Source organism: Felis catus, chromosome D1 (assembly GCF_018350175.1).
Source record: "Felis catus isolate Fca126 chromosome D1, F.catus_Fca126_mat1.0, whole genome shotgun sequence".
NCBI classification, from domain to species: domain Eukaryota; kingdom Metazoa; phylum Chordata; class Mammalia; order Carnivora; family Felidae; genus Felis; species Felis catus.
Window position 1 is genome coordinate 59,065,867 of NC_058377.1, and position 27,028 is coordinate 59,092,894.

A 27,028-nucleotide genomic window follows, 5' to 3' on the forward strand; every position below is an offset into this window, starting at 1 on the left:
CTGCTTCCCCTGCTCCCTTCCTCAAACTCCCATGGCCCCTCCACAGCTCAGTCTACCCTCCTGAAGCAGGAGGACCCAAGGTATTGGCTTGGCCTCTGGACCAGCCTGGACCAAGGGTGAAATTTCCATGGCTTCAAGAGCCACTGCCCTTTGTCGCCTCTGAGCCTTTCTTCATGCCTTCTCCTCAGACATGAACAGCACTGAGGCCAGACTGGCTCTGCCCCAGCTCTGTGCAGGAGGAGGAAAGGGAGCCAAGCACAGGTGTCCTGGAGCCACCAGCCCAAAGATCTCTCTGCTACCTGAATGCTGCAAAAAGGCAAGCAGACACCAGTTTAGATGCATTTTTTTTTCACTTTTGTCAGCGAAAGAAGTCAGAGATTTCAAACAAACAAACAAAACTAACCCACCCTCCCCCCCCCCACCACCACACACACTTTGTTCTTCAACAGACAGGCCAGGTCCTGCCAGGCCTTATTCACCACTAAATGCCCTAAAGCCACCGCCACCTCCACCCTATCCCCACCCCCACTGGTTCTGGAGCCCTGTGAGCAGCGGGAAGCTGTCCTCTGGCTTCGGGCTTTAGACTAGAGCTCCAGCCCAGGCAGGAGTCATGGCACTAGTGCCAGAGCACAACCTTCCTGGCCTGGTCCACGCTCACCACGTGGCTCCCAGAGTAGCACCAGGCCACGGCGTTGACAGCAGTGCTGAGGAGAGGAGAGGGGAGGGGAGGAGAGGGGAAGCAGGCTTCAGGGAGGCATCGGGAGGCAGGCTTCAGGGAGTCATCAGGAGCCAGGCCTGCAGGCTGGGCTCCGCTCCTCATTATGGGATGCCGGCAGCTTGAGGCTCCCTCTGAGCCTGCTGCCTCACCTATAAAGTGGGCTCACGGGGCTGTGGTGAAGATGGACCCACGTGCACATGGGAAAGCACCTTGTGAACAAGAAGGGCTCTGGGGGGTGGAAGGTGTGGGATAAGGACTAGGGCCTCCAGGGTCCCAAACATGTCAGAACCTGTTACTGGCTTAGCAGCAGTGGGGCCAGGATGGCACTGACCCTGGGCAGGTGGTAGCTATGCTCACCAGTGGGGTCCCCGTAGACTGCCCTCCAGCTTCCCAGTGTCCACATCCCAGACGTAAAGGGCTCCATCCCAGGAACCTGCCAGTGCGTAGCTTCTATCTGGACTGCAGTGGCCACAGCAGAACAATCAAGAGATGATCAGAGGTGATGACGCAGACACCGACAGACGTGATCAGACGAGGCACACTCTGGCACAGGCATGTACTCTCACAGACATACCTGAACACGGCTTTGGTCCAGTCAGAACCGCACTTGAAGCCATCAGCCCTGAAAACAGACAAGATAGGGGTCAGAACGAATGTGGCTGCCAATCCCTGCCCTTGGCCAGGAGCTTCAAGAGCTTCCTCTGTCCATCAAGGGCTTGGGCACCTCAGCGGGCCCTGGTCCAGAAGGGCCTCCAGGATGGGTCCCCCACTGACAGGTCCAGAAGGACCCTTAACAAGGGCTGAGAGACCCAGCTGCCCCAGCCAAAGCCACAGTGTCAGTGGGCACGAGGCAGGTACCTGAACACTTGGCGGATATTGCTGACACGAAGGTCAATGACCTTGAGTGTGTTATCTCGGGAACAGCTAAGCAGATGCAACTGGTCATGGCTGAGGTTCAGAGAGGTGACCCGACCCTGCACAGGGATGACCTGGGTGCAGCAGGGGCCCCTAAGGAGCAAAGACAAAAGCATGGATGAGAAGCAGCCCACCCGGGCCACTCCTTGCAGGTTAACAGAGTCCAGAAGTGCCCCATTGTCATATCACTGGGGCCAGGGCTGACACTGACTAATCTCCCTTCTCCCACTGCAGCCAGCCTCTCCAACAAAATCTTAGGCAGCCTTTGACTCAAAGCTGGAGGCCTCGAAACCCCTGGGTCACTAAAATAAGTGCTGGAGGGAAAACCATGAGAGTTGCCTTTAATTGTGTGAAAGAGAGCAAGGGGGTTCACGCGGCAATCACCATACACCAGGAAGGAGGAGCTTCAGGCATGCCTGGCACTGGCTCCAGCACTGGCTTTTATAAACCATCCAAGCCCAGTGTTGAGCTCTCAGATTTAAAAAACAACGAAAACTTTTGTTCTCTTTGATTAAAAAGCGGTAACTAAGTGGAAAGGGGGCTTGGTTGGCAAGGCCCAGGCAGAGTCTAGCAGTTGGACCAAGAGCCACTAAAACGGTGGCACAGGTCCCCAGGGGCAGTGGAGCTTTCAAGGGGCCAAACCCAGCACAGAAAGGCCACCACAGCCTCCATGGCTCCATGTCCAAAGAAAGGAAAGAGAACACAAGATGCCTGTCCCATGCCTCGACCACCCACAGCCCATGCCCATCACCTGCTGTCCCAGAACCGGATCTTCTGGTCATTGTGGCCACTAATGATTACATGGTCCCCACACACCACATCATTACAGTACGAAAGGACATTGATGGTCCTGGAGCCTGGGGACCAAGGATTAGAGCCCTAGCCTCAGAAAAGGGTTGTTGGAAGCCCAGAAGCCCCAGAGAGGTAGCATCCTCCCCAAATTAGAACCCAGATCCTCTGCTTCCCAGCCCAAAGCCTGAAATCACCAAGAAACCAGGCAGAAAAAAAAGCACTGATGGGGGATAGAGAAGGACAGGCCTTGAGAGGTTTCACCCCAAATGCCCGTGAATCTTGGAGCCACTCCCAGAGAACAGGCTGAAGTATTCTTGACCCGGCCTGGGGTGCCAGCAGGTAGGGAGGGAGAGGAAAGGGCTGGACCTCACAGTAGGCGCGGCCGAGGTCCCACTCCTTCACTGTCCGGTCTCGGCTCCCAGTCACCGCCTGGTGCCTTGTTAGCTTGAATTTGGCAGCCGTCACCTTGTCTGTGTGTCCAGACAGTGTCTCCTGCCCCCACATCCCAGGTATGGATCAAGGGGATGGCCAAGACTCCATAACACCTCCCCCGGGGTCCAACGTATGACCCCTGAACCCCAGGTTGCTTCCTCAGTCACGCCTTACCTTGGACTGTGCCTCCCCCACCTTCCAGAGCTGGGCAGCCTGATTGTAAGTAGCTGCCAATATCTGGGAGCCCTGGAGAGATGGAAGGGGAAGGGAAAGGCCCTGAACTTGGGCCCTGACAGAAGCAAAATCCCTCAAGCCAGATAGCCTCAGAGCTTCCCACAGCCCAGGTCACCCAGGCAGGCAGAGTAGCTTCCAGGCCCAGAGAAGATTTGTGTAGCAGCCAGGACTGGTTCTGGGACATCCATGATGTTCCCTTATGTCCCAGAGCCTCCACCTGCTCAGTGTGGAGATGGGCAGGGGGGCACACACAACAAGCATTCCATGCCACTGAGGCAAAGGTCCCTCACCGAAGGGTCAAAGTCCACGCTGGTGATGCTGCCACCAGCTCCTTCAAGGGTCTGGTTGGCCTCCAGACGACCTGGGGGGACCGGGGAAAGGACAGGTGAAGTGGGGTCACTAACCTCATGAAAAGGAGGAGCTGGGAAGATCAGTCTCTCCCAAGTTAGAGAACAAAACTCTGGGGACCTGGGCTGGAGACTGCACCTCCCCCAAATTACCAGCAGGGGGCTCCAGGGAACAGCAGGTCTACAGAGGACCACAGACAAGGGACTGTCACTAGGTCACACGGCAAGCCAGGGCCAAGACTTTCTCTAGGAAGTCTCCAGGAGCTAACTGTGACTCGTCAACACACCCGCCTCTACAAGCACAGGGTAAACAGTCAACACTCATCTCCTGAGTTCTAAGAGCTCAAGTGATACCAGAAGAGGAGGCCACTGGTGGACCCCAGGGACCGGCTCCTCAGGGCCCCTACAGGACCTAAGGATAAGGGACCCCCACCTCCCCAAATAGGGACCATCTGAGCTCAGCCCTCCCCATCCTGCAGGCCTGGACCCCAAGAGCTGGGAGGCTTGGCCCAGAACTCTTGCCAAGGGGCCATTTGGCCACTGCTCTTAAGAATGTTACATGTGAGGAAACACAAACAGATCCAAGACCTTTGCCCACCAAGGAGCAAGTTGAGGGTGGGGTCTGGAGAGAAAGCACTAGGTTGGCCCACAGGGGAGGAACCCTCACCTCCCACAACGTTCCAGAGATGGATGAAGCGGTCAGCCCCTCCAGTGGCCAGGAGGCTGCTATTGGGGCCAAAACAAACAGCATTGACCTCGGAGAGGTGGGCATTCTATGGGAAAAAGAGACAGTGGTGGCCCTGGTCCTCACCATACGTACCTCTTGGCACAGGCTCACAGGGTCCCTCTCACACGCACACACGCACACATCGGGTCTCATCAGCCCTGCAGCAGCCTCCCACTACACATCCTCATACTCCCCTGCCTGGCCTCCTGCTCTCCCTCTCCAGTCCATGCCGATTATAAAATGCTGAGAGACTTCTACTACAGGCTGGGGAAAGAAAGCTTGTGCTCCTGGTGAGGTGCCCAGCCTTGCTTCCCTGGCCTCCCTGGATGACCCCTGGAACCTACACTCTCCATGTCAGCACCCCGTGCATGTGGCCCAGCTCCTCCCTTACCAGCACATCCTGAACCTGGGTAGGAGGCTGGACGGCCACGCACACAGGGATGCTCTGGTATCGCTGTTCAGGAGCTCCTCCAACAGAGTGGCCTCTCCTCTTCTTGAAACTGGGTGGGGGGCAGGTGTCAGGAAGGCATTTGGCAAGGCCTTCTGACACGGGAGCCTCATACTCCTGAGGCAACAGCAATAGGAAGCAAACACGAATGGTGGCAAAACATGGCCCAGAGGTGCAGCGAGCTTGTTCCCAACGTAGTCTCTGACCCCAGGGGTCAGTGTGGAGATGAGAAGGGCAGAGAGTAGAGCTGATGGATGCAGAGGAACCTCAGGGCTGGGGTTTCAGTCTTAGCCTTGCTACCACTTGGCTCTGGAACTCAGAACAAGTCCTGACACATCTGAGCCTTTTCCTGAGTGATAGTTCCCATCCAAGCTCAGACTGCAGATCTTGGTCCATGGACCATGGATGAGGGACAAAGCGTGGAGGACAGCCAGGCAGGGCCTGGAATGAGCTCAGGGAGAGGCAGCAGAGACTCACACAGACAGCTGGACAACACATGGACAGACAGATTGAGGCACATACACAGACCAAGCCTAGACGCCAGAAGCCTGACACAGGCCTCTAAGGGGCCCAACCCCTTCACTCACACACACACACACACACACACACACACACACACACACACACACACTTACTCCAGAAGCCCCTTCACCACATCCACACAGCGGGAGAGCGTCAAGGAGGTGGCGGAGGCAGACCTGGGGTAGAATCGAAAGAGATATGCTAAGGGACTGGCCAGTGAGTGTGCAGACAGCAGCCATTCATCCCTGCACTCTGCTGGGGACCCTGAGGCTCACAGCCACTCAAGCCTGGGACAAGAACTTGGTTCCTCCGAGACCAGGAGAATACGATGACCTGGAGCAGTCCCAGGAAGGTGGAGGCAGGGAGGGATGTGGCAATGAAGTCTCCCAAAGTTTCCACCATGATGGTAAGAACTGCCTCACCACCCAAATGCCCCCCCCCCCCACAAAAAGTTCTGGGAAGGCTGAGCTGGGGCCTACAGGGGAAAGGGTGAAGGTACCCTGAGGCTGGGATACCACAAGGCTGGAGTTACCGGGGGTGGTAAAACCTAAGCTTGCTGAGTGACCTCAAAAGTGCCCACAAGAGGGGCGCCTGGGTGGCTCACTTCGTTGAGCATCTGACTTCGCCTCAGGTCATGATCTCACAGTTTGTGAGTTCGAGCCCCACAGGGGCTCACTGCTGTCAACACAGAGCCTGCTTTTGATCCTCTGGCTCCTTCTCTCTCTTTGCCCCTCCCCTGCTCGTGCCCTCTCGCTCTCAAAAATTAAAAACAAACAAACATTAAAAATAATGCCCAGAAGAGGGTGTGTCCTGGGAGGACTTGGCCCACAAAGGCTGCCAAGAACTTTCAGGACCAGCATTTCAAGCTCCTCCCCAAAGTTCTTTCACTGCCCCCAGGCATGGACACCAGTGATCTGCAAGGAAGGGCTGAAAGAGAAGCCTTCAGGCTGGGGAATGGAGCAAGGATGGGGGGAAGGCAGTTTCAATGACAGATAAATGGAGACAAATGGGGAGACTGAGGGGAGGGGCCCTCACGGACTGAAGCCCCAGTCTGTGGGCTTCAGCACACAGTCCATGTGAGCTCACACCTATACATGCTCACATGTTCACACGTACTCCGATATGCTCCCCCAGGTGTGTACACACATGTGCTCTCACGTCCATGTGAGTACATGTGCTTGTACACCTATGCCTACACATATGCCTGTGACAGCTGAGTCCTGGGCCTTCCCCACAGGCTCCCTCCTGGTGACACCCTTTCAGCAGCCTGACACCCCACCCCCAGAGCTCTAGTCCTGAGAAGGAGAGAAAGAGGCGCTGGAGTCCCTAAGGCGGCAATGATCCTAAGAGACTCCAAGCACTGGAGGTCAGACCTGTCCTGGGAGGTGTGACCTGTACTGCCGCGTCTCCCCAAGCCCCTCTCAGCCCAAGAGCTGGCCCCAAGGCCCTAGAGGAGACTCCAGAGTGGGGCCCGGCTCAGAGCTCTGGAACAGTCCTCACCTGAAGGGCCTCTTCCACTTCTCACCAGCCTCAGTCTCCAGGGATAGGGGCTCAGCAGTCAGGGTCACAGTCTCAGCCATCTCTCTGATCCCATCACCTACAGTGTTTGGACTCCTGGGACAGGGGGTGAAACTCAGTAAGGCCAAGGGACCAGCCCCTCCCTGACCCGCCCACCGCCCCGCCCCGCCCCGCCCCGCCCTGGCGCCCAACACTGTGAAGAGCAGTCTGTGCGGGCACACGTGTGGCGGGCAGGCGGTTGGGCTCCTCTGACCACACGAGTCTGTACGTGATCTGTGCGCTCAGTCTAGGTGGGAGCCTCTTGCGGACACGTGGGGGACAGGGTAGAATTGCAGGCAGAAGTCAAAGAAAAGAGCGCTTTAGAGCACGCGGGGAAGAACGGGCTGCAAACCCTCGGCGGGCAGGACCTGGCGCACCCCGACTCTTACTCGCTGATGCTCACTGTCCGCTTGGCAGCCTTCTTTAGCTCCAGGGACATCCGCGCCTGCTTGGCCCTGGGGGGAGAAAAGCGTCCCGAGAGCCGGATCCCGCCCTGACGCGCCACGAGGCGGGGCAGTGAAGCTCGGACCGTGCCCGCCCCCAAAGGAGCACGACGCTCCAGTCTCCGAGGGGCGGGGCCCGGCGCGCTCACCTCTCGTGGCGCTCATTGCGCAGGTTGCGCTCGGCGGCAGCGCGCGCCTTGCGCTGCACGAGCCACTCCAGCAGGTCACGTGCCTCCTCCTCGTGCCTACGCAGGGCCGCCTCCTGGAGCCCGGCTTGCGCGCGGAGCGCCTCGTACGCCGCCCGCTGCGCTACGTTCAGCGCCCGCTGCGCGTCCAGGTGCCGGGTCTGCTGCGCCCGCGCCTCCTGCAGCTGCGCCACACGGGCCTCCAGAGCCGCCAGCCTGGAGGAGGGGGTAAGGGAGAGACTCTCCGTCGTCGCCCAGTGGGAGCGGGTCTCAGAGGCGGACGGACTTGCCCATGTCACGCGGTCAGGCAGGGTGCAAAGCCAAGTCTCCAATCACGTCTTCCACTCAGGCCTGCCGTTCGGGGCCGCAGAGCCCAATACGTGGGGAAAGCCCTCGGGCCGTGCTGGAGACACGCAGGGTCACCCTGTCCCCGGGCAGAGATGGCCCCGAGCCACCCAGAAATGGGCGGGTCCCCCTCGCCCTGGCGGCGCCTCACCTGCTCTGCCGCTCCTCCAGCGTCGACTCCAGGGCGCCCAGGGCTGCGCTCTTCTCCACCACCTGGTAGGCCATCTGGGGGTGGTCGGGGCCCGCAGTTGGGTGGGCGTGGGCGCCTCTGCAGGGCTCCCAACGTGCCCCCAGCCCCTCCCCCAGTGGAGGCTGGTGGGACAGCTGCTACTCCACCCACCCGCCCCCTAACTGAAAAGAAAGCAGAGGCTCAGATACGTTTAGGATCCTGCACAGGAACGCCCTACTGCTTTTGTGGAACAATGGAAGAGCCTTTAGGCTCTGGAGTTTCACCTGAGTTTCAGTCCTGACAGTGCCACTTATTTTCTGTGTGACCCCGGGGTAGTCATTTAACCTCTCTGAACCTACTCTGTTTCCTCACCTGTAAAATGGGAATGATAGTGCTTACCTTACAGGGTAATATTAGGAGTAATATTTCAGGTAATAGTAAACGTTTATATGGCACGTGTGTCATGCCTTGTTCTGAGTACTATATATGTATTAACTCTCTTAATCACCATAACCACACCAGGTCCTGCCACTTTCCCCATATTACAGAAGAGGACATTGGCGCAGAGAGGTTTAGGATCTTGACAAAATTACACAGCTAAGCGGCAGAGCTGATGGGTGAACCCAGGCCACGTAACATTATGCCCCAAGTACAGGACGGATCTACAGAAAAGGTTCCAGGGATGTGGGCTCTGTTTCCCACGTCTCTAACCCCTGACCTACCCAACATAAATCCCTGAGAGCAACAAGGAGCACTAAGCAGAGGCACAAAGGCAAGAACAAGAATAGACTCTGGGAGCACGGAGCCCAGACTGAATGCTGGAGCTGCCCCCAGCCCAAGAGTGGGGGTGAGGGTTACCTCATCCATACCCCTGCCTCATTCAAAACAGTACTTCAAGCAAGAGCTGGAAAGCCACAGACAAAGCTCAAGTCCCACTTTTTTTTTAATATTTATTTTTTTAATATTTATTTATTTTTGAGAGAGAGAGAGACAGAAGCAGAGAGAGAGGGAGACACAGAATCTGAAGCAGGCTCCAGGCTCTGAGCTGTCAACACAGAGCCCAACGCGGGGCTCAAACCCACAAATTGCGAGATCATGACCTGAGCCAGAGTTGGACGCTTAACCAACTGAGCCACCCAGGTGCCCCTTAAATATTTATTTGAGAGAGAGAGAGAGAGAGAGAGAGAGAGAGAGAGAGAGAGAGAGAGAGAATGAGTGGGGGAGGGGCAGACAGAGGTTCCAAAGTAGGCTCTGTGCTGACAGCAGTGAGCCTGATGTGGGGCTCAAACTCACAAATCATGAGATCATGACCTGAGCAGAAGTCAGATGCTCAACCAACTGAGCCACCCAGGCGCCCAGCTCAAGTTCCACTTTTTAGAGCTGAGGGGTCAGTGGGAAAGACGGACCTCAGGCGAAGCAGTTCCTACTAGGTGACACGAGGAACATAGGAAATAACTGAGGCTGGGGCCCTGGTTGCTAACCTGTTCCTGTGTTCTTTCTCACATGGGCCTGGTGAGGGATGAACTGAAGAACAAGGTTAGTGCCACTCACCTGCACTGACACATCTCCCTAAATGAGTGGTCCTGCATGTGCCTACTTTCCTAGCTGGCCCAATTTCTAACGTTTGTAATTCCTTTCAGCACTGAACAGTCTGACCTCCACTTCTGCTTCCTCACCTGTCATTTTACTTTCATTAATGCTTTGTTATTCAATATTTTGGGGATGCTTTTCAAAATCCAAATAATACAGGTGGAAAACAGATTAGTGGTTGCCAGGCTAGGGATGGTTGGGGGAGAGGGTTGAGTTGTGACCAAAAAGGATAGCAAGACGGAGATCTTCGTGGTCATTAAATTATGCTGTATCTTGCACAAATCCACATAGGGAACAACATGACAAAGAAATGTACGTACATTTCATACCAATATCAGCTTCCTCATTGTGTGTACTATAGTTACACAAGATGTAGCCAGTCTTTGCTACTTCCCATGAATCTATAATTACTTCCCCCCAAAAGTTAAAATAATGATTAATGCTTGTTGTGATATGTGAAACAGTACTAAGAATTACAGAAAAAGCCGCTCCCCATCCCCTGGCATATCCAGTGGGAACACACACTGGTGTGACTCTGAGGAAGTGCCAGGGAGAGAGTGCTAAGGGCAAGACATTTGTGAAAGTGTCCCAGACAAAGGGGACCATAAGGTCAGAGATTGGAGAGTGGCAGGAAATGCAACAGGGGGCTAGAGAACTCCACTGGGAAGGCAGGCTAAAGGGTTCTAGAGGATATATACCAAACTGACAATGGGAGAGATAGTGAAGGGGGTTTCACTTCTTTACTCTATGGGCTTCTGTTTTCTTGAAATGTTTACAACGAGCATGTTTGTGTGTATTGTCTTTTTTTAAGGGAGATCTTTTTATTATTAAATATATCACTCTGTGTGCTGTGCAGAGAATGGATGGGCGTGCCAAGGGAGAGATCATCCAGGAAAGGATGAGGGTACTTGGGCCAAGCCAACAGAGACTTGGTGGATTTGAAGGTAGGATCAATGAGCTGGTGACTAGCTGAGGATGGAGGGCTGGGAGAGACCAGAGGTCCCCCCTGAGTTTGCAGCCCAGTGACTGCCAGTTGGGGAGGGGGCGCTACCTCATCCATCATTTAGTTCACAAATATTCATTAGCATGGACTGTGGAGACAGACCGCAGGGACCAGTGGAAGCAAACCACAGGCATCCCAGGCCTTGGGGATCTCACAGCCCAGAAAGTGCCACAAATGTCAAGTTGCAACTACAACAGGGGCTCTGAGGGAGAGGCTCTCACTGGGTTCCTAGCTCCATTCCCACACTAGTTGGGCAAGTAATGTGGCATGCTGTAACTGGGCATGTGTTTATGGCCTATCAGTTTCCTCCAATGGACTGGAAGCTCCATGGGGCCGGGTCTTGTTCTTATCCTGTGCCTGTGACAATATAACTATTGTCAATAAATCTTTGTTGAAAGAATGGATGGGGATCAGACAAGGTGGATTCATGTGGAAGGGTGTTCAAATCCTGACTCCACTTCTCTAAGCCTCAGTTTCCTGCTCTAAAGTTGTAAAGGAATAGCTGAAATAATGTTTTAGCCCAATGCCTGCAGGAGTCACCTCTCAATGTGCTGCTGGCCATATATTATGGGGGATATGGTGAGTCTAATTTTAGATGTGATGTCCAAAGACCAGCTGAACAAAGACTGTGGAGCTCATGAGAGAAGGCCAGGCTAGAGACAAGTCTGGGAATAATCAAACAGAAAGTCTTTGAGGCCACAGGAGTCAGTGAACCCACCCTACCTCCAAGGAACACCCACATCTGTAGGGAGGAGGGAAGGAGACAAAGAAGGAAGCTTAGAAGTAACTGCTACAGAAATGAGAGGAAACCTGGATGGTGTGGTGAAACAGAAGACAAGAGACACCATAGGGTGGGGGCAGCAGTGTCAGGTGGAGGTAGCACACCCTGCCATGTGGAGGTGGACCACCTTACTCATTTGGTCTGCAAACTCGTGCTGTGCATCAGCAGGTGCTAGACCCTGGGGTTGGTGAGGCAAGCTGTGAACAGAGCAGGCAGGACGGTCTGGAAGGGGGAACAGAGGTCGTCTGGCCTTGCACACCTCATACTCCTCTCTGAGCTCTACCTCACATCCTCTAGCTGCTGTTGAAGACCCAAACTGGGCTGCCAGAACCAAACTAGAGAGCACTCTGGCACCAGAGTTGGGGAATGTCCCTCGTTTGCTGGACCCCTTGGACCACCCAAAGTCCTGGATTGTGGATCCACCCCATTCTCTCTCAGACCCCTGCCCAGCCTACCTCACCACAGACCAGCCGGAGCCCCTCCTCCTCCTCTTGCCACTTCATCCTCAGAGTGGTTGGTGAAGGGACTTGGTCTGAATCGGGCTCCAATTCCTCCTCCCTGTCAACCAGTAAGAGTGGCATTCATTGTCCCTCCATTCACCCACAGGATGCACACAAAAAGCCTGAAACCAAAGCCATGAACTTTCACCTGCAGAGGGTGGAAGCCAGAAAGCCAGCAGAAGAAAGAGCAAGTCTCCAAAAACGAACTACCCATGACTCCTCTGCTCTGGGATTTCCCCAGGCCTTGGGTTACCTAGCCAGGACCCTCCTCAAGAAGCACCTCCCATGGGGCACCTGGGTGGCTCTGTCAGGTAAGCATACAACTTCAGCTCAGCTCATGATCTTGTGATTCGTGAGTTCGAGCCCTGCATCAGGCTCTGTGCTGACAGCTCGAAGCCTGGAGCCTGCTTCGGATTCTGTGTCTCCCTCTTTCTCTGCCCCTCCCCTGTTCACACTCTGTCTCTCTCCCTCAAGAGTAAATAAATATTTTTTTAAAAAAAGTTTTTTTAAAGCACCTCCAAACTCTGAGGCCCAGCCCATTCCTGGTTCTCATCTTCATTCCCCCTTTGGAATATGTAGCAAGACCCTACTCTCTCTTTGGAATATGTAGCAAAGACCCTTTCTGTCTGCATCAGGTAAGGGTAAGAAGACAAAAAGAGAAGAGGAGAAAAGGCAGGAGTGTGGGCATGGAAAGGGAAGAGATGAGACAAATGCGGAGCTGGATTGAGCAGGGTGGTGGAGAAAGGCCATTCTAAGCAGCTGGCTTGGAAGAAGCCTCAAGAGTCCACTTCCTCCCTCCCCTGGGTAGCAGTTAAGGACCAATGAGGTGCCAGAGAGAGAATGAACCCAGGACAGGCAGTGGGGGCAGGACCCAGGGACAGGCAGCTCATCATAACCAGGTATACACATACACTCACCAGGGGCCCTGGTGCATAGCAGGAGTGGCATCGTTTGGCTCTGGCTGCAGCTTCTCTGAGATCCGGGCCAACAATTCAGCCTTCTCTAGGAGATGGTTATCTAGGGGTGCAAGAGGGTGAACCTGGGACAGAGACAGACACTTGCAACAGACTCCAGGCATACCTGGAGTCTGCATACCCAAAGATGCAGAACGAGGGAGCTGCTGACAGTCTGGGCGCTGCCCTTTGCCTGAGGGGTGTCTGTGTAGCTCTACCAGACCTTCAGCCCTCGCAGACCCTCCTTACAGCATCTGCCCACAGGCCCTCCCAGGAAACCTACTCTCCTGAGGACAGAGAAAGACAACCACCACTGGGGAAGTATATGGCTGGCCTCACTGCCCACTCAGGGTCCTGAGGGAAGGAAGGGGCCAGAGATTGATTCAGTCTTGCCCCAGAGCAAGGCTTTGCCCCAAAGAATGATGAAACACACCAAGCTCCACCTGCTAGTGGCCTTTGGTAAATTACTTCCCCTCCAGAGCCTCTTACTTTGTACACTAAAAAACAGTCCTGTCTTTCCCACATTTGGGGTAAGTAAGTTTCCTCCAGGCCAGAAGAGAAAGTCCTTGAACAATTATGTAGCAGACCTCCTCCAGTTTGGTAGTTTTTGCTACAGACCCTGGAATGTCTCCCTCTACCCCCACCACACTCACTTCCTCTTTCTCACCAGTTTCAGGGTAGGGTGGGGGTGGTAATCCCAGGTTTAGCTCCTCAGCAAATTTCCTTCACCCAGTCCCCTGCCTGTCACCTTTAACTTAGGTCACTGGCCTAGTTCTCACACAAAACCCCAACCCAGTCCCCAGGGCACTGCACTGACTTCCCAGCAACTCTAAAGATGCTGTTTGCCTAATTTATGGGTGAGAAATTGGTGGTTTAAGGATATAACCCACCCAAGACCACAAAGAAGACTAGAGCTTCACTGTCTGATCTCAGCCCTCCAGAGTCACACAAATTGCAGCTGGGGGATGGGGAGGGAGAGGAGGCTCTTCCCTCAAGTTGGATGGTTCCATTGTCCACCAGAGCAGTGGAGAAGTGAGGCTGGCCTCACGTCCCAAAGGGAGAGGACCAGCAGCCTAGAAGGCTGCAAGGAAATCACCCAGGACAAAAGCAGCAAATTCAGTTTGGGGCGGGGGGGGGGGGGGGGGGTGGAGATAGTTAAGCAAAGCAGCTAAAATTAGGACCAGTGATGGAGCTGGAGGAATACTGGTTGGACTTTCCACCCCAGACCTACAATCTTGAATGACCAGAGGCACTCACACAACTGTACACCTGCTCATCCTGGCTTGAACTGCCATACCCACTCCTGACCAGCGCCCCAGAAACACTTGTGAGAGTATGACTTCTTGGGTTCACCAGCAGCCAGTTCTCTCTAGAGGCTTCAGTTGCCCAAGCACAGAAGTGCTCCAAAAACCTGAGCCAGGATCACTTGTCAGTGGCAAAGCCTGGGACTCTGAGCTTCCTCCCTAAGAGATTCAGAGTTTAGAATCTCCAGCTACTCTGGAATTCTTTCACTGGGCCACAGGGACCAAATGAATTGACTTGGGTTGTACCCTGGGGACCGCACGGGAAAGGGAAGAAGCATAGAGACCCTAAAACACCCACACTCGCTAACGAAGCCATGCCCAGGAAGCCCAGCCTGGGGAGAGGCCGCCCCCTGAGGAGAGAGAAGGGCAGGAGCACCAGGAGGGAGCTCCGTCCAGGAAGGGGCTCTAAGCAGAACCTGGACAGGGAAGCGCCGGAATGTTGGCCAGGCAGAGGTGTAACGGACCGAAGGTCCGGCAGGGCCAAGGCTTTGGAGGCGAGAAGGCATTGCTGCACACGGGTGACAGCCCGAGGAGCCAGACAACACTCCGCGCCCGGAGCCCCATCCCCTCCACTGCCATCTTCCAAGCCCCCCGTGGCGCACTCACAGGCAGGCACCAGTTCCAGGAAGAGTGCCTTTTGCGTGCGGTCCCGCTGCCGAAGCTGCCGCACTATGTGGCGTTTCCAGGGGACACCGGGGGCGCCGGGCCCCTCCATGGCAGCTCCCGCGACTGCACCGCGCGCACCTCCCGCGGAAGGAGGCGAAACCGGGGCGGGGCCTCGGGGGACTCCGTGACGTCAGGGGGCGGCAGCGGCGGGGAATCCCCGGATTGTACTAAGAGCGTCTGCTGGGGGGAGAAAGCAACGCTAATATGGGGGGAAGCCGCCCCCCGCCAGGGTCTACACCACCCGGACCGCACCAAAAATCCTCACCTACGTCGGGGCTCCCATTGCTGTCCGCGGCAATATGCGGTGATGGAAGTCGCGGGCTCTCGGCGGCTTCCCCCAGGCCTGTGGGCACACTCCCGGGCCGGTTCATTAACCCCTCCGCGCCTGGACCGAGTTCAGAAGTAACGGAAGATCGCCCACGGCCCGCCTGGACAAGCTGCCCTCTGAACTAGAGACCCCTCATACCCGAACCCTGCCCTCGAGGTGCTCAAGATCTGTGAGGAGAGGCGACACGGACGTGAGGCGCACACAGCTTGACGGCGAGTTGCAGCACAGAGGAGGAAGGGACTGAAGGGAAGAGGCAATGCTCTCTGGGAAATGACCGCATTTGAGTTAGGACTGAGGGCTGAAATAGGTGTTGGCCAGAAGAGCGAAAAGGATTCCAGGCAGAGGGAAGAACAAGTACAGAGGTTCCATGATATAAAAAGTCCCAAGGGACAGAAACTCGTGGAAGGACAGGAGGCAGAAAAACCCTTGTGGAGAGCAAGGCTTAGGGGCTCAATTCTTCGCCCCGAAAAAATTAAGGTCCCTGAGAGTGAAAGGATGCAGCTGATTTCATCTGGCAAATCCCTCGCCCAGAAGGGAAAAGCATCTGACTTGAGGTTGCACAGGAGTGGGTGGCTAACCTGGCCAGCAGCCCAATGTCCTGCCTCAGGGCTCAACAGTTCGCTCCAGGGGCGACCTCTGGAAGAGTAGCAACGTCTCTTGCAGGTACACTTGACAGTGAATCATGGGTTGTAGGGAACTGTGATAAAACTGTCAGTCGCCCTGGTGGCTCAGTCGGTTGAGCATCCTACTCTTGATCTGGCTCAGGTCATGTCTCATGGTTCTTGAGCTCAAACCCCACGTAGGACTGACAGCCTGACAGTGCAGAGCCTGCTTGATATTCTCTTTCTCTCGCTCTCTCTCTCTCTCTCTCTGCCCCTCCCCTGCTTGCACAGGCATGCTCTCTCTCAAAATAAATAAATAAACTTAAAAACAACAACAACAACAACAACAACAACAACAACAACAAACCTGTCTCCAGCAAGATCCCTGTCCAGAGTTCTGCAGACATATCTGGTGTGAAGAATGAAAGGAGGGATTCACTGGACCCAGCCTCACCCCTGGGTACACTGTAAGGCCCCAGCAGGCCCTGCTCTCAATGAATAAATGCAGACCAGTCCATTCCCCAGGAGATGGAGAGAAACTGGGCAATGTTGGGGAGCCACACAGGCCCTGGAGGTGATAGGTCTTTTGAGATGCCCATGGGGATGGGTCACAGGACTTGGAAAGCAGTAGATGCCAATGACACCCCAGGACAATGTACCCTACTGTGCTTTGAAATTACTGTGAAATGAATTCAGTCACCCACATGTCATTGCCTCTGACCCTCATTTCCTTTGCACAAGTTCCTTTGGAACACGTTCCCCTTTAGGCTCCTACTCATGGGTCATCTCCTCTAGGAAAACTTTCCTGCCCCTTCATTGAGTTAAGGCCTTTCTGACCTCAGCCCTAGTCCTAACCTAGCCTGTCTGTTGAAGGGCTGGGTGCGGGTAGTAGCATTCACCAGAAGGCATACACAGGAAAAGGGCATGGTACCATGGAAAGCTAGAGCCAGTTGGTGACAGTGATGAATTCCTTTTAGGAATTCACCTGTCTGACTCTCAGGCAGTCTGACACCATCAGAGGGAACTGGGGCTGTGTGCATTGAAGGATGTGTTAACAGGGCTCTGCTTGGCTGTAAGGCGCAGAGATGCTATTTCTCTCAGGTGAAGAGTCATTTTGGGGTGAGGGGGTCCTAACCCTTTTTGATTCACAAAACACTCCTAGGAAATTTAAAATAATTTGTCATTTTTGAATAGTCTGATAAAGAAGTGATTGATTTTGGCTAAAAATATCTATCTTCTATCTTTAGAATATGAAAGATTGTGTTATAAAATTCACGTAAAATCTTAAAGAACATTCATAGTATATGACAAAACATTTTTCACATTTAATATGCTGTTTCATTTATCTTTATGTAATAAAAATATGATTTGGTGACCAATATATATAAAAAGTGACTATATCATATTCAGAGTCTTAATGCACTTGAGAATATGTAGTTGGCCTTTGAGCAACTTGGGTTTGAACTCCACAGGTCCACTGATACACGGATTTTTTTTTCAATAAATACAGTACCGTATGATGGGAGAAAAAGAAACAAAGGCCAGGCCTTGTTGTAGCTCTGTTACTCATAGTCTCCAGGCAGAACTCCTGAGGCATACAGATTGTAACACTCCTACAGCTCCCTCAAGGACTTCCTTTTACCTATATTTTACCAATATAGCTTTGCTCTTGTTAGTGTTAGAGTTACTTTTCCTCTTATAGCCATAAATACCTCCCAAGATATACATCAGCAATTACCTAACAAGCATATGGCCCACAAGTATACATCTGAAGGGTCTCAAGACTAATGTTTCAGTAGACAGCGGCACATAACCTTATCTTAGCCACTGCTGGCTCCTCAAAGTCCTGGAAGCCTTGTTTCCAAATTCCTTACAGACTTACACTATCCCTAACCCCCACTAACTAAAAACTATTTAATCAGTCACTCCTCACAAACACAAGTGCAGCTCTTTCTGCTCATAGGTCCTGTCCCCGTGCTATAATAAACGCACCTTTTTGCACTGAAAACATTTCAAGAATCCTTCCTTAACTATCTGCTTGTGGCTGCACATCACTGTAAATGTATTTTCTCTTCCTTATGATTTTCTTAATAACACTTTTTCTCTAGCTTACTGTATCGTTAAAATACAGTATACAGGGGTGCCTGGATGGCTCAGTCGGTTAGGCGTCCAACTTTTGGTTTTGGCTCAGGTCATGATCTCACAGTGTCGTGTGTTCAAGCCCTGCATCTGACTCTGCACTGGCAGCGGGGACCCTGTTTGGGATTCTCTCTCTCCCTCTCTCTCTCTCTGCCTCCTCCCTGCTTGCACTGTCTCTCTCTCAAAATAAATAAATAAATTTTACAAAATAAAATACAGTATATAATACAAATATAAACTATGTGTTAATCAACTGTTTATGTTATTAGTAAGGCTTCTGGTCAACAGTAGGCTATTAGTAGTTAGGTTTTAGGGGAGTCAAAAGTTACATGTGGATTTTTACTGTTCAGGGGTTAGGTTGGTGCACCTAACCCCCATGTTGTTCATGGGTCAACTGTAGTTTGAAACTTACACCTGGGTTAGGTGTCTCCTAGCAGCCAAAGTGATTACTTAAAAACCTAAATCAGCTCATGTTACTCTTACTTAAAACCCTCCAAAAAAACCAAAAAAACAAAAACAAAAAAAACCTTCAAAGGATGTTCCAGTATATTCCAGCATATTGAAAGCAAATCTCAAAACCTTTATCATGGCCTTCAATGCCCTGTTTGCTCTGGCTCCTGCTCTCATCTCTGACCTTACCTCTTTTTACCCTGTGAACAAAGCCTTATTCACAACACTGAAATAACTATCTAACTCATTCCTATGTTGGTACCTTTACCCTGGATATTCTCTATTCCTGGTGCTCTTCCTTCAGAACCTTTATTTAATTTTTTTTTTTTTTCTTTTTTAGAGAGAGTGGGGGAGGGGCAGAGAGAAAGGGAGAGAGAGAATCCCAAGCAGGCCCCATGCTGCCAGCACAGGGCCTGACGTAGGGCTTAAACCCACAAACTGTGAGATCATGACCTAAGCTGAAATCAGGAGTCGGACACTCAACTGACTGAGCCACCCAGGAGCCTCTTCCTTCAGAACTTTTAAGAGCTGGCACAACCCCTTTTTTCGGAAGATCTTCCCTGTTCATCCAATCTGAAATAGCCTCTATTCCCATCAGCATCTACAACATCAACTAATTGTTCTTCCTTTCAGAGCCCTTATGGCTCCAGAGAGGTTCTTGTTCCTGTGTTTGTGTTGGTTTTGATCTGTATTTCCAGCCAGGCTATAAACTTCAGGAGAGCCAGGACCAAGTCAGCTTTGATCCCGGCTCTGTCTTCAGACCTAGAACAGCACCTGGCAACAGTTCAGGAGGTGATCAATAAGTATTTATGGCCGTTGCATCAAAATATTAAAAAAAAAAAAAGTTTTAATGGCCCAAGGCCTACAAGTTTTGAATTCAAAATTATAGTTTTTTTATTTTTTTTTAATTTTTTTTTTAACGTTTATTTATTTTTGAGACAGAGAGAGACAGAGCATGAGTGGGGGAGGGTCAGAGAGAGAGGGAGACACAGAATCCGAAACAGGCTCCAGGCTTCGAGCTGTCAGCACAGAGCCTGACGCGGGGCTCGGACTCACGGACCGCGAGATCAGACCGCGAGATCATGACCTGAGCCGAAGTCGGCTGCTTAACCGACTGAGACACCCAGGCGCCCCTCAAAATTATAGTTTTATCTAATTGAAAAATAAATCACATGCATATAGCCAAAAATTTAAATATTATACGAATGAGCCTTTTTGCCCCACACCATCATATTGGTTAGGATAGGACAGGCTGTTCTGTGATCTTTTCTCTATTACTTAATACAACTATTTCTTTAAAACTTTTTTAACATTTATTTATTTTTGAAAGACAGAGAGCACAAGCCAGGGGAGGAGCAGAGAGAGGGAGACACAGAATCTGAAGCGGGCTCCAGGCTCTGAATTGTCAGCACAGAGCCCTACGTGGGGCTTGAACCCAAGAACTGGGAGATCATGACCGAAGCCAAAGTCAGACACTTAACCAACTGAGTCACCCAGGTGCCCCGCTACTTAATACAACTATTTCTTAATAGCTCTCATGATTCTGTGTGTTGGCTGAGCTTGGCTGGGTGATTCTTGCTTTGAGTCCCATGTGGTTGTAGTCACAACCAGGACTGGAGTCATCTGAAGACTCAGCAGGACTAGTTGCTAACTATGGCTCACTTGTTTGGCTAGCAGGAGTTGCTGGCTGTTGGCTGGGAGGCTGAATAGAGGTGAAAACCAGAGTACCTACATATGGCCCCTCCATTAGGTCCCTCAGAACATGGGGGCTAGATTCAGAGAGGAAGCATGCCCAAACAAGCATTTCAGCAGGCAGCCAGCTGCTAGTCTTCTATGGCTTGAGCCCAGGAAGTAGCACAGCATCACTTGCTCTGAGTTCTAAAGCAGTCACAGTCCAGCCTGGATTCAAGGACAGGAGACATAGATCCCAGCTTTCAATGAAAGGAGTGTCGAAAAATCTCTGGCAATCTTTAATTCATTACATGTGGTACCAAATAAACCTTCAAATCTCAGTGGCTTAGCACAAAAAGGTTTATTTCTCACTCACATCCTAGTGTGGAGTAGACCATATTGATATGTTATTCTCCTCTAGTAGTGACGCAGTGACTCAGATTCAAGCTGCTTCTATCCAACATCTCCATCATCTCAAAATTCTTTGATCCCAACTGCTTAGCTGGGGGCCACAGGTGAAGGGGTGGGGGTGGGATGGAAAGTTATCACACTGACACTTAATTGCCTTGGACCTGAAGTGCCACATTCTTCTGCCTACACTCTCATTGGTAAGATCACATCTACCAGTAAGGTTGGGAAATGTAGTCTCCCATGTTCCCTGGAAGAGAAAAATGGGTGTGAATACATCATTGTTGTTGACACACACCAATTTCCCAGTCTTCTTCTCTAGAAGAATCACCATTCTTCTCGGTGTGTATTTTTCAGAAATGTTTATGCATATATGAACATATAAAAACACAAAAATATCAAAACATATAGATCTACTACATTCCTTTTAAGACTACAAAGCATCTCATTATATGAATGTGCTATAATTTATTTAATCAGTCCCATATGGATAAACATTTAGGCTACTTCCCATTATTTGCTTCTACGGTGTTACACTGTACAGCCTTGTACATAGATCTCTTTTTAACTATGTTAGTGAACCTGTAGGAAAGTTTCTATAAGTAATATTTAGAATATATCTATTCAGTAATTATATAGTCCGGTAACATCAAATTAGAAAATGTACTAAAAATGAAGTCATTCACAACCGCTAAAAAACTAACATACATAGGAATACACTCAAGAAAAAATTTACAAGCTGCAAATGAACACCAAATTTAATTTGAATGTTTGTATCAGTTATATATTTAATGTATCTTAAGTGATCAATGAAATTAACTGAAGGATCTAAAAGAATACTTGAATGAAAGAAAATACATTAAATATTTGGTGTTGAGAAGACTAAAACTAAAAATATAATTTGCAGGGGTGCCTGGGTGGTTAAGCCGGTTAAGCACCTGACTTCGACTCAGGTCATGATCTCATAGTTCGTGAGTTCAAGCCCCACATTGGGCTGTGTGCTAACAGCTCAGAGCCTGGAGCCCACTTTGGATTCTGTGTCTCCCTCTCTCCCTGAACCTCCCCCACTAATACTCGCTCTCTTTCTCTCTCTCTCAAAAATGAATAAACATTAAAATATACATATATAATTTACACAAATTATGAATTACTTATTCCAATTAAAATCCCAATAGTGTATCTTTTTTAATTTTGTTAATATTTATTCATTTTTGAGAGACAGAGAGAGCACAAGGAGGAAGGGGGAGAGAGGAGACACAGAATCTGAAGCAGGCTCCAGGCTCTGAGCTGTCAGCACAGAGCCCGACACGGGGCTCGAACCCACGAACTATGGGATCATGACCTGAGCTGAAGATGGACACTTAACCGAGCCGACTGAACCACGCAGGTGCCCCTCCTTTTTTATAGAACTTAACACGTTGCCTCTGAAACTCATCTCAAAAAAGAATACCTAAGAAAAAAATATTTTAAGAATAAAGTAAGACTATTATAATGGAAATGGTGTAGTGTTGGTTCAGAAATAGGCAAGATTAATAATAGAATAGAGACCAGAAATAGATCCTTCCATGTAGGAATTTAATATATGATGAAGGTGGCATTTCAAATAAGTGGAAAGAGGGATCTATTCAATAATTTATGTAAGGACAATTTGTTATCCAGTTAGAGAAAAATATGTAGTTAGATTCCTTACTTCACATCATATACAAAAAAAGTAAATTCCAAATTGATTATATTACATTATGATTTATACACATAAAAATAAAGATATAGGGTACTTGGGTGGCTCAGTTGGTTAAGTGTCAGACTCTTGGTCTCCGCTCAGGTCATGATCTCATGGTTTGTGAGATCAACCCCCCTCCCTCCCGCATTGGGCTCTGTGCTGACAGATCAGAGCCTGCTTGGGATTCTTTCTCTCTGCCCCTGACCCCTCTCAAAATCAATAAATTAACTTTAAAAATAAATAATTAAACTTTTTTTTTATGATAAAGAGGGGCACCTGGGTGACTCAGTTAGTTAAGCATCCAACTTCAGCTCAGGTCACAATCTCACGGCTCCTGAGTTTGAGCCCCATATTGGGCTCTGTGCTGACAGCACAGAAGTTAGCTTCAGATCCTGTCTCCGTCTCTCTCTGCCTCTCCCCCACTCAAGCTCTCTCTCTCTCTCAAAAATAAATAAAAACATTAAAAACAAAAAAGAAACAAACCATAAAGAAGCACTGAGAGTTTGAGTATTACATTCTTCAAGTATGCTGTTTGGATTTTTGTTGTTGTTTTTTAAGTTAGTGACTATACACATATTTTTAAAAACCTTAAAAGTACAGCCAAGGGATTTTGCTTAAAGTTAAGTATTTAGAAGGCTACTTCAAAATACTGCAAAATACTGCAATACTGCAATGATCCTTTGGGGCATGATGGTATAATTTCGGTATTCTACCCAAGGTTAAGGGACCAGGTTCAAAAGTGATCATACTTCCAGGGTTGTGATTGGGTGTCATTCAGTATGGGCTAATGTGAACAATGCTTGGAAATGGACAGCAAAGGGAAAAATGACCTCTTTTATTTTATAAGAAGTCAGGTCAAAGTTATGTGAATGAGAGGAATACAAATTTCTTTGGTAGATATGGCAGAAGCGGAGTGGGATGAAGTGGCAAGAGGGTCCTTCACAAGGAAGTTAAATCTTCAAGATATTGAAGTGTTTGGCTGCAGATGTGGTCACAAGCAAACCAGGCACCACCCTAGAGGATGCTTCCTCTCACAGTACTCCTGAGAAGCGCCAGCTTTCCCAGCAGCAGACAGCCTACATCTCTCTCGCCCCTCTGCAGAGCTGGCCCAGGGAGAATGCCATCAGGCTCAATGAAGGCAAGTGACTGTGAAAATCCCAAGGCACTAGGAGGGACTAGGGACTGGAAGGGGGTGGTGGGGAGGCACCAACTGGAAAGGCGTCAAGAGAGGGGACCATAAGGGAGGAGGAGGAGGAGGAGGAGACAATTGGGATCTCCTCTGCAGCCTCCTCATTGATGGCCCACTCTTTTTGGGGGGGGGCATTTTTATTTTTTATTTTTTTAATTTTATTTTTAATTTTTTAAAATTTACATCCAAATTAGTTAGCATATAGTGCAACAATGATTTCAGGAGCAGATTCCTTAGTGCCCCTTACCCATTTATCCCATCCCCCCTCCCACAACCCCTCCAGTAACCCTCAGTTTGTTCTCCGTATTTATGAGTCTCTTCTGTCTTGTCCCCTTCCCTGTTTTTATATTATTTTTGTTTCCCTTCCCTTATGTTCATCTGTTTTGTCTCTTAAAGTCCTCATATGAGTGAAGTCATATGATTTCTGTCTTTCTCTAATTTCACTTAGCATAATACCCTCCAGTTCCATCCATGTAGTTGCAAATGATGCCCCACTCTTATTGAAGGGCCAAGGACAAGGGGCAGAGTAATTTAGGCCTGGTTTCTACCTGCATCTCCCTCCATTCTTCCCAACTTTCTAAGGTTTTAGGATGCTGACCTATGTGAAATGCAGCTGATTCAGTGTGATGCAGTTTTGAGGACAGTGGGTAAAGAGGTACCTGACCCAGGTGAGGAGTGTCCCCACCTCATGGTCAGAGGTATTCAGTGCCTAGTTCTTACTTGAACACAGCAGTGAGGGGTGGTTTCAAAAAAAAAAAAAAAGTTCAGTTTTGAACACACTGAGTTTAAAGAACCTGTGAGTCTACCAGAAGCAGAGGTCCCAGAGGTAGGACAAAGGCCTGAGCTGGAGGTTGGTGGGTCATCAACATATGGATGGAAGTGAATGAGGTCATCCAAAGAGTATGTAAAGAGAGGACATGTGACATAACCTGGAGGACACCAGTAAATCTGGGTGTCCTAGCCCAATCAGCCAAAGACCACTGGGGACAGACTCACAGTCCAACAAAGTCAGATTATTGACCCATGATATGAGAAACACAACATGTCAAAGGAACCATGGGGTGTCCCACCAAACACAAAAGATAGAGTCATTATAGGACTTGAGAGAGAGGTAGAATTAGGTGAAATTTAAATGAAGCAGTATTTTGATGGTTCAAAGCAAAACAGAGCTATGTGTAAAGGAGCCAACATCAGGTTTGGACTGGTAAGTGGAGCCAGGGGCCTGTTTCCTTAGAAACAGTTAAGTTAAAAAAAAATGTGGGGACTCCTGGGGGGTTCAGTCAGTTAAGCATGCAACCTAGGCTCAAGTCATGACGTCACGGTTCGTGGGTTCATGCCCAGCACTGGGCTCTCTGCTGTCAGCATGGAGTCTGCTTTGGATCCTCTGTCCTCCTCTTTCTGCCCCTACCCGGCTTCCATTCTGTCTCTCAAAAATAAATAAACATTAAAAAAAAAAACAACAATGATGTGAAGGGGCACCTGGGTGGCTCAGTCAGTTGAGCATCTGACTCTTGACTCAGGTCATGATCTGCTGCACTGAGCGTGGAGCCTGCTTAAGAGCTTAACATTTTCTCTTTCCCTCTGCCTCTCTCCCCGGCTCGAATGCGCTCTCTCTCTCTCTCTCTCTTTCTAAAATAAAAAATAAAAAAAAATTTAAGATGTGAAATATTATGTTCAGAAATTCCTTATCTGAATTTCTGCATCTGGTTTGTGAATCTTGTCTACATAGTGAGTTATATACTCCAGGCAAAAGTTTCACTCTTATATGATTTCAAACAGCAAAGTTTTTGATAGTCTGTGATTTAAAAAAAAAAAAAAAATGAAGTTGCTCAGTGAGTAAAAAAAGAACTAGTCACTCAAAGCAGAGGGTTGTTGTGGCATTTTATAGCTGCAGTATGTCCTTGGGGAAAATAGTGTCTCCTGTTAATTTTGCAGCTGGCTTTATCTGTGTGTTATTCCGGACTGATAAATAGGGCAGATTTTTACAGTCCAAACTAATGTTTAGGTTTTCAAGGGTCAAACAATGGAAGAGGAATATGCAAAGACATAGTGAGTAGACAGGAAGAAAACCAAAATGTAAGTCTCACATAGCAGGAAGGTGATTATTGGTGTTGAATGCCGCTAAGAGGTGTAGTTCACTGTGCTACTTACTCTCCAGTACAATAGCCACTAGCCACAGGTAGCTTAAATTTTAATTTAAAGTAGGGGTGCCTTGGGGCACCTGGGTGGCTCAGGTCATGATCTTGCAGAACATGAGTGAGTTCTAGTACTTGAGTTGACAGCTCAGAGCCTGGAGACTGCTTCTGATTCTGTGTCTTCTCTCTCTGCCCCTTCCCTGCTTGTGTTCTCTCTCTCAAAAATAAATAAACAGGGGCGCCTGGGTGGCGCAGTCGGTTAAGCGTCCGACTTCAGCCAGGTCACGATCTCGCGATCTGGGAGTTCGAGCCCCGCGTCAGGCTCTGGGCTGATGGCTCGGAGCCTGGAGCCTGTTTCCAATTCTGTGTCTCCCTCTCTCTCTGCCCCTCCCCCGTTCATGCTCTGTCTCTCTCTGTCCCAAAAATAAATAAACGTTGAAAAAAAAAGTAAAATAAAATAAATAAAATAAAAAAATAAACATTAAAAAACAATTTAAAAAAATTTAATATAAAGTGTTTAATTACAGGGATGCCTAGCTGGCTCAGTCGGTAGACCATCCAATTCTTGATCTCAGAATCATGAGTTTGAGCCCCATGATGAGTGCAGAGATTAATTTTTTAAAAGTGATTAATTACGTTAAACTTATTTTAGACATTAAGTTAATTAAATAAAAATTTTTATTCCATGTGGCACTTAGCCACATGTCGAGTGTTTGGCAGCCATGACTAGTGACTAGGTATTGGGCAGTCCAGATACAGAAGATTTTCATCATCACATAAAGCTAACTGAACAGCAGTAAAAGACCTGGGAGTCCCAGGTCAGGGTGACCCGTGTTGAGTGCAGTGTCCAAGGAGTGATGTGGGGGGGTGGAAGCCCTGTGCGAGGTCCAGACAGTAGTGAGTAGTATTCTTTCTAAAACTCAACCCTAACTGCGCAAGTTTCCTATAATAGCTGCTGTGTAACTGAGGCATATCCATCCCACAAGCCCAGGCGCAGAGCACTGGGCTCCCCTGCTCCCCTGCGGATTTCCCTGCTCAAACAAACTCACTACGGTCCCCAAACTCCATCTCCCAACCTGCCCCGGGTCGTCTTCGGCGACTCTGGCTCTTTGGCTTCCGGGAAGTGTAGTTTTTAAAGCGTTCCAACTCCAGAAAGGATCTAGGCATTGAACTAAGGCTCCCATAAGGCAGTGCATGGGCCACTGCAGTCCACTTCACCGCGGCCGCCATGTTTACCGTGAGGGAAGCCAGAAGGGGCACCCGCGTTTTAGTGGAGCGGGGGCCGAGATGCAGGAATCTCCGGGAATGAAGGAGGATAGCAACTCCACCGGGTCTCTTCCTGCCACTCCTCAGATCTCTGTCGCTCGGGGGCTGTAGTGAATGCCTCAACCGAAGTGGAGCCGATGGGGGTATCAGGGAGCCTTGGTGACTGAGCGGCCACAACCGCTAAGGGACTTGGAAGCAGCGTCTAACTGCGAGCAGCCTGAGACCCATTGGGCGGCCCCTGGCGTGAAGCGCACGCGCAAATGAGAGACCTCGCGGCCTCTGTAAACACCGGAGAGCGCCTGCGCTAACCGAGCGTCCCTGGATCAACACGTGGGGGCGCCTTAGCGAAGATAACTGTAAAATGTATAGTAGCGTAAGGGTCATGTCTTTTTGTGTTGTACTTTTTCTTATGGTTTGTAACATACAGCCCTCTTCATCGCCTCTTAGTTTGATCCTCACAACAGGTTTTTGTGTTGTTTTGTTTTTAGC

At 50.0% G+C, this 27,028-nt stretch overlaps 1 protein-coding gene across 8 annotated transcripts; it reads right to left on the reverse strand.

Moving 5' to 3' along the window:
• Window positions 1–431: 431 nt before the first annotated feature.
• Window positions 432–26,874, reverse strand: ATG16L2 (autophagy related 16 like 2). 8 transcript variants are annotated; one of them, XM_019811872.3, is made up of 19 exons: window positions 26,510–26,874; window positions 14,897–15,016; window positions 12,626–12,725; window positions 11,664–11,766; window positions 7,817–7,890; window positions 7,285–7,536; window positions 7,082–7,147; window positions 6,636–6,749; window positions 5,249–5,311; window positions 4,557–4,665; window positions 4,106–4,211; window positions 3,382–3,452; window positions 3,032–3,103; window positions 2,797–2,917; window positions 2,385–2,490; window positions 1,577–1,726; window positions 1,293–1,340; window positions 1,076–1,177; window positions 432–704 (listed from the first exon to the last, which is right to left on the reverse strand). In XM_019811872.3, the coding sequence occupies exons 2-19, from the start codon at window positions 15,000–15,002 to the stop codon at window positions 617–619; spliced, it is 1,851 nt and encodes a 616-aa protein (XP_019667431.1). In that variant the 5' UTR covers window positions 15,003–15,016; window positions 26,510–26,874; the 3' UTR covers window positions 432–616. The 8 variants fall into 8 exon arrangements, with proteins under 8 accessions (XP_019667431.1, XP_003992813.1, XP_006937049.1 ...); XM_003992764.5 differs by lacking the exon at window positions 26,510–26,874 and adding an exon at window positions 14,572–14,808 and having other exon boundaries at window positions 14,897–15,180; XM_006936987.4 differs by lacking the exon at window positions 26,510–26,874 and adding an exon at window positions 14,572–14,811 and having other exon boundaries at window positions 14,897–15,180.
• Window positions 26,875–27,028: the final 154 nt, after the last annotated feature.

Coding starts and splice junctions, on each gene's coding strand:
- ATG16L2 (XM_003992764.5), bottom strand. CDS start 14,680: ATGGAGGGGCCCGGCGCCCCCGGTGTCCCCTGGAAACGCCACATAGTG. Junction 11,767..12,625: donor GCTATGCACCAGGGCCCCTG/GTGAGTGTATGT, acceptor ACTGGTTGACAG/GGAGGAGGAATTGGAGCCCG. Junction 6,750..7,081: donor CGGACAGTGAGCATCAGCGA/GTAAGAGTCGGG, acceptor CCCCTGTCCCAG/GAGTCCAAACACTGTAGGTG.